A 7500-nucleotide genomic window follows, 5' to 3' on the forward strand; every position below is an offset into this window, starting at 1 on the left:
CGGACCTCCTACTGCAGTAGGAGCAGCTGATTTTGTGCCATGTTTCCTTGACTGCACCATGCATGGTCCTTGCAAAGTCTGGGCAATCTCCATTAACCATCCTCACATTAACAAATCTAATGGAAGTAGGCTTGGGTGGAGTACAGTAGAGTAGAGAAGAGTAGAGGAGAGGAGAGGAGAGGAGAGTACAGTAGAGTACAGTAGAGTACAGTAGAGTACAGTAGAGTACAGTAGAGTACAGTAGAGTACAGTAGAGTAGACTGGAAAATAGTAGAGTAGAGTGGAGTGGATTAGAGTAGTGCAGAGTAGAGTAGACTGGAGAAGAGTAGAAATAGAGTAGAGTAGAGTAGAGTAGAGTAGAGTAGAGTAGAGTAGAGTAAAGTAGAGTAGAGCAGAGCAGAACAGAGTAGAGTAGACTCATATTAATTAATCCTGAAGTAAATTAAGGTGTCCACCAACTCACTTGACTGCAAATCAAATCTACCTTTGGGTACCAATAAAAGGTATCAAATCGAATCGAATCTAAACATAAATGCACAAAATCATAGAGCATAATTAACATTATTTGCACATGGTGCACGCAAGGAAGTGTCTCCTACTCTAGGTCTGCATATCTCACTCGTTCTCCATGTCTATCTATCCCCAGGTCTCTGCAGGACCTCTCCAAGCAGACGGACCTGCCGTACGGCACCGTGTTGGACTCGGCTGTATATGAGCAGGTGCGCAACAAGGCCCTGAACCCCTTCGAGCGCGACCCCATGTACTCTCAGATGTGGCGCATGATCAACCGCACCGGCGGCGCTGAGAACAACGTGGAAGAGTCCAGAGAAGGCATCCGCAAGGTGAGGACAAGGGTGGCTTTTTAAACTAACTGTATTGCTGGTTTATCCACATCCGCAAGGTGAGGACAAGGGTCACTTTTAGACTAATTCTATTGCTGTTTCATTGACATTCAAGTAGTCATCGTTGTCAAATTGGTTTAGTTTGGAGGAGTCCTTAGAGGGCCTCTGGAAGGTGAGGACACTTTTAACCCATTAGTGCAGAGCCTCTGTTGCAAACTTAATGTCACCAAAATGGTAATGGCAAAGTCTTTGCTGCTATGCCCTTTTAAGAAACAAGTGGAGGTTCAGAATGAATGGAGTTCATTGGGAAAGTCATGCCCATTCAGGCAACCACAATTGATCCCACTTTGTTGCATTTGGTGACACGTGGTACGCTTTATCTTGGTTACCATATCGAAAATCTTTGGTCTCTCTTGCGTTGGCAAATATCCTGAAGTTATTTTGAGAGTGTTTTTTTGTTTGTTTTCGTTCTTTCTTCTTTGATTTCCTGTTGCACCGCCAAGTCATTTGCCACTTCACTCAGTGACTTAATGACTCGTGTAAGGTGTGTAGTCTTTTGGCTCTCAATTTCCTCTCCGCTAATAGTGTTTTTAATCCCCCCTTTCTTTCTTCGGCATTACGCGGCAGGTTAATGCCTTATTTGTTGGCCTACAGTAAAAAATCATGTCTCGTTCTGAACTCCCCATCCTCAGTGGCAAAGAGCTTTCAAAAAGCGTTCTTATTGAAGTCACCTCAAAAAGCACTGATTAAAGCGCCGCTAAATACGAGGAGGTATGAAAGCAGAGTTTACACCTTCCTCTCATCTCCAGGGGATTATTAGCTGTGAATATATAATTGGCCATCCCCACGTTAGTCAGCATTCTGTTAGAGGTGATCTCCTCTCTTCCTTCTCTTCTCCTCTCTCTCTTTCTCTCTCTCTCTCTCTCTCTCTCCCTCTCTCTCTCTCTCTCTCTCTCTCTCTCTCTCTCTCTCTCTCTCTCTCTCTCTCTCTCTCTCTCTCTCTCTCTCTCTTTCTGTCTTCTCTGCAAGATAAATATTGCATGAAAGCCTGACACCTCTTGAGACTGAGACATGAATACAACTAAATAGACACCTCTCATTATCCCTCTCTCTCTCTCTCTCTCTCTCTCTCTCTCTCTCTCTCTCTCTCTCTCTCTCTCACTCCCAACTCTCCTTCACTCGCTGTCTTTTCATCTCTTTTCATTCCCTCTATAACTCTGTTTCCTTGGCTTTCTCTTTCTCTGTGTTTTTCACCCTCAGCACTCAACTTCTTTCCTCGACTTCTATGGCTCTCCTTCATGGCCACTCCATTTCACTCTCTTTATTCAATTCATCATGCACGTCGGCTCAAGGCCTCAGAGCTCCCTCTAGTGAGCAATCACTTACTTTAAAATTGCTTCGGTTACCTGCAGAGATTTTTCTCCTTTGTCTGTTTTTTCCTCTCTCTCTCTCTCTCTCTCTCTCTCTCTCTCTCTCTCTCTCTCTCTCTCTCTCTCTCTTTCTCTCTCTCTCTCTTTCTCTCTCTCTATCTCTCTCTCTCTCGTCATCTCTTTCTTTATCTCTCAATCCCTTTCTCTATCCTTCTTTCTCTCACACTTCAACCCCTCTCCATCCTTCTTTCTCTCTCTCTCATCACTCTTTTCATCACTCTCACTCTACCTATCTCTTTCTTGTTTTCTCTTTTCTCTCTCTCTCTCTCTCTCCCTCTCTCCTTCTCTCTCTCCTTCTCTCTCCCCTCTGTCACCCATCTCATGGTAAACTCTCCTGTTGTTTCCATGGCGACAAGCAGTCACAGTGCTGCCACTACTAAGGCATGCCGTCTGTGTTCTGTCACTACTCTTGACAAACGAGGTGACACATTTCACCATACGTACAACACATATGGAATTTAGTACTGTGTGCTTTTTACTCCTTATGCCGTGATTTAAAACTGCTTAGTTGACACTCACAATTCTGCCTTTTCCCTCCTCAATCCTCAATCTGTTTTCAGCACAATTGTATGCGCTCAAGGTTTTTTTTTTTTCATTTTATTTTGTTTGTTCTCTCTTTTCTGGCAAGCTGTTTGTTTACTGTGTGAGAGATGTGCCAGGCCCTGTTGATAACCTTTCCCCAGGCAATAAACTCTGCTGTGTCTCTCCGGATGTTGGAAGAGACATAGGGGTAGCTGTGGCAGAAACATTTTTGTCATCTTCCAAAATTGCAGTTTCTGCTGCTTTTGTGCGTACAGTATGTGTATGTGAGAACCACGCTGCTGACAGCACCCCCCTTCCCCCAACAAACAAATAATGTAATGAAGACCCAATTCTGGCTCCCTTCTCTCTGGGCCCAGAACAACATACCCATTTGCAACCCCCCCACCCACCTTTTCCAAGCTTTTCAGGCTTGAAATTTACACTGAGAGCAGTAGTAACGTCATCAATGTTTCATGTGTGCTCCGTTTTTGCATGACTGACTCTGAAAGTTCTTCTCTGTATCGTTTGAACTCGGCTTCAAGTGGAAGCCTTTTTTTAGGAAGCGTGGAAGAAAAAAATGATTACTTTTTAATGGCGGACCTACCGAGACGTAAAGTTCAGAAGGATGCAGAGGTTTCACAGATATTTCATCAACGCAGGGCTAGGGTCTTTCCACCCCCACCATGTCAAGCTCTGACCAGGAATCTCTGCAACCTCTCAGAACATCTGCCATGGCAGGAGAAGATCATGCATTTTCATGATAGCAAAGCAGCGGTATGAAACTCAGGCCCGGGGGCCATATATGGTCCACAGTGTCATTTTATTTGGCCCACGAGCTGATTTCTAATATGTATTACAAGTTGCCCACGTACAGCATCACTTGAAGACAGAATGTGTGCATTCCATCAGTGGGCTCAGGCCACTGTAAAAGCACTACAAGTACTCATATAGCCTACTGTATATACAACAGAATATGTGGATGCATAACATATTTAATCTACCGCAAATGATGGGAATTTCCATGAAATTTGTCTAGATTTAAGTATGAAGTGTGTGCATGCACATTCTATATTAATATTGATTTCAGCCCGTGACTTTATCCCGAATTTAGATTTTGATCCACTGCGAACCGGAGTTTAACATCCTAGCATGGTTTTAACATCCTGATGGTAGTACACTAGCTATTTCATTTTGTACAGAGGGTCTGGCCAACGAGCTTATCTCTGTCATTTATAGGGTTCCCCACATTTTGGGAATTCATGCACAGTGGTTGGCTGTAATGCAATGGTGTGAGTGAGCAAGCCCCAAATTGTAATAATTGTAATAATAATTGTATTTGTATAGCACTGTGTCATACAAGGCATGTAACTCAAAGTGCTTAACAAATGGGAAAAAACATTGTTAGAGATAGATTTAAAAGGAGAGGAGAGATAGATTTAAATGGAGAGGTATAGAGGAGAGGCAGAAAAAGCAGGAAGGCAGAGGAAGAAGAGATAGACAGAGAATGTAGAGTCATAAGGTCAACGTAGGTTAGGACCAGGATTCTTAGATGTGTAAGGTCCATAGTGGCTGGGCCTATCATAAGTCATAGATAGTCACACAGAGATTGGGCGCTCAGGTGCGGCCCCTGGTGGCATCAGGGGTGAGGAAAAACTCCCTTTCGCTTGATTCATAGTTTGTGAGGGGGAAAAAAAAGCTCAGTGAGGTCTGAGAAAAAAAGACCCCCTGTAGTCAGGAAGAAACCTCAGGCAGAGACCAGCGGCCACCTAGGGGAGCCCCCTGCCAGGGCTGGATTGCGAGTAGTAAGGGCGCTGCGGCGGCTGGGACACTATGACGTCTTGGCAGCTAGGAGTTGGCAAGGATGAAGAGGTGGGTCTTCAGCTGCTTCTTAAAGGAGTCGACGGAGGTGGCTGATCGGATCTCGATGGGGAGGGTGTTCCATCTCTTGGGCGCATAGCAGGCAAACGCGGCGTCGCCGATCTTCTTCTGCGGGGGGGGTGGGGGTCCTTAGCAGCTTGGCATCAGTGGACCTGAGAGCTCGAGCAGGGGCATAAAAAGAGAGCATGTCTGAGATATAGCTAGGGGCAAGTCCATTTAATGCTTTAAATACTGTGAGCAGAATCTTAAAGTCGATTCTGTATGAGACAGGTAACCAGTGCAGGTCTGCCAAGACAGGAGAGATGTGCTCTCTCATTCTGGTTCTTGTTAGGATTCTTGCCGCAGAATTTTGAATGAGTTGCAATTTGTCAATTAATTTTTTTGGGAGACCAGAGAAAAGAGCATTGCAGTAGTCTATCCTACTGGTGACAAAGGCATGAATAAGTTTCTCAGCGTCTTGTCGGGGGGCCAAGCCGCGCACTTTGTTGACATTTCTAAGATGGAAAAAAGCAGATTTTGTTATCTTGTTGATGTGAGGCTCAAAGCTCAAATCCGAGTCTATGACCACACCTAGGCTAGTAACCTTATCTTTAATGTGTATGCTTAGGTCACCTAGGCTTGAGTGGAGTTTTGCACGTTTTTTCTTAGGCCCAATGAGCAACACTTCAGTTTTATCTTCATTTAATTTTAGGAAGTTACTGTTCATCCAATCTGTAATGGCAGACATGCATTTAGTCAAGGCATGAATGGCAGTGGTTTGGCTAGGCTCGACAGAGATATATAGTTGAGTGTCATCGGCATAGCTATGAAAATCAACATTGTGCTCTCTGATGATGGAGCCCAGGGGCAACATATAGAGAGAGAAGAGGAGAGGTGTGTAGTTTCAGTTTAAATCTCAATGCATACTGGACATTATTAGAATGAGTGTGATTGGTTGTACCGTAGCTTCTTCCATAGCCTCTTGATAGACACACATCTTTCAGAAGTCGTCTCGCACATCCTCTTGGCCAGAATCAGCTCGCATGAGTTATGGTTGCAATAGCTAGGCTTTATTGTCTTATTAGTAATGGCTTCAAGATTAATTTGAGTTGTGATGTGGCATAAATACCCTGCATACGTACAGTATATGTTCTACTGACAATACATTGACTAATGGACACGATGACCAGAGATATTTTCCTGCTTAAAGTGGAGAAAAGCGCACTGGCAAGCTCAGTCTCATTATTATTTATCAAGCCCTGATGCCCACAAGCAAACACCATCATCAGTGCGTCATGTTTCATCTTTTTTTTATTAGAAGTTGAGTGTGCTCATCACTGTTACAGAGATATTGTGCTTCACGCAAACCTTTTTCATCTAAGTAAAACTGACGCACATTGAAGAGAATTTATTTGAATCAAAGATTCAATTAAAATAAAACTCAAAAGGAAAAAAATGTCATTCGCACACCAGAGAGCTCCCAATCAACTTCTTGTTTTGAGCCCTTCATCCCCTTCTCCCACGTGACTGGGAAATGATTGGGGACAGCGGTGGCAGAGATTCTTTATAGAGATATGCCAATGTAATAGGTTGCTATGGGCACCTATTATGACCAGGTTCCTGTCTGCCTAAAGGGGCGTGTCATAATGCTCCTAGCATTGAATAGAACAGTCCTTAGGTCTGCCTAAAGGGGGATTTGCCCCCCCCTCCCCCTTGCAATAGTACAATCCGGAAACAATGGGGCAATGGAACCTCTCTCTCTCTACTCTCTCTGGCGGTGGTGTAATGACTAGGGAGTTGGACTGTAGATCTCAGGGCTGCAGGTTCAATCCCCACTCCTTTCCACCCTCCATGACACACACTGCTCCAGGGACTGTAACCAATACCTTGTAAATAAAAGTTGCTTTGACTAAAAGCGTCAGCTAAGTGTAATGTAATGTAATGTAATGTAATGTAATGTAATGTAATGATGCGGACGTGCATTTTTAAAAAGGTGCATAGTACTTCTAGTCTGGCACACCAGCTCCCTCATGCTTAATTTCATTGTAGAGAGTATTTGGCTTCAGTTCCGTCCACATGGTTATCTCAGGCATAGTCTTTCCTAACCAACCATTGATTGTCAGTGAGCGGTGGCATAGTGCTTCATTTGGATTTTATTGCAGTGCATGGAAACTACTTTAATGGCAAGGCATTTGAGTAGAGGCAGCAATTCTTTAAAGTTTCCATCAGCATCTAGTCTGCCTCTGGACTACATACATTGAAATACTTCGTCTTGTTTGCCAAGTTGGGGTAGATTACAGCACCATTTGCTTCCTCTAGGGCTGTGAAAGTCTAGTTTTTAGAAAGTTAAGCATCCTGCCTTTTTAATTGTTCTAAGTTCTAATCACTAACATCTACTCAGGAAGACAGAAGAGCTAATTAGATGGAGAGGGGAAAAGAATCCTGAGCTTAGAATGTGCAGGTAGCACTGATGTGCTTTAGGGTAGAACATCTACTTTCGGCTTCCGGAATTTTCTTCTTTTTCTTCCGCCTTCAGCTTCCTCTGATGTCTTGTCACTTTGACCTCAAGCTCTGCTCTATTCTTCCACTCTGCTATTTTCGCTCTCATCTCATCTCATCTCCTCTCGTCTGCTCTGTTCTCCCTCCTCATCCTCATCCTCTTCCTCTTCCTCACAGTGTCCTCTTGTTCTTCCCGTGCGAGGTGATGGAATAATGTCACCACTGTCGCCGCTCACACCAGCACGTAATTGCTCCTTAAGCCCATCACTGTCATGACATAAGGATGGAGCAGGGGCAGACAGAGAGACAGAGGGTGAGTGAGAGAGAGAGAGAGAGAGAGAGAGAGAGAG

General features: G+C 44.1%; 1 protein-coding gene across 1 annotated transcript in view; it reads left to right on the plus strand.

Moving 5' to 3' along the window:
• Positions 1–7500, plus strand: part of grid2 (glutamate receptor, ionotropic, delta 2) — a 733635-nt gene that overhangs the window by 656701 nt on the left and 69434 nt on the right. Inside the window, exon 15 of the mRNA XM_063194215.1 lies at positions 647–842. Coding sequence (XP_063050285.1) covers positions 647–842 — 196 coding nt within the window. The remainder of the gene's footprint in view (positions 1–646; positions 843–7500) is intronic.

The sequence above is a fragment of the Engraulis encrasicolus genome, chromosome 3, assembly GCF_034702125.1.
Source record: "Engraulis encrasicolus isolate BLACKSEA-1 chromosome 3, IST_EnEncr_1.0, whole genome shotgun sequence".
Lineage (NCBI taxonomy): Eukaryota > Metazoa > Chordata > Actinopteri > Clupeiformes > Engraulidae > Engraulis > Engraulis encrasicolus.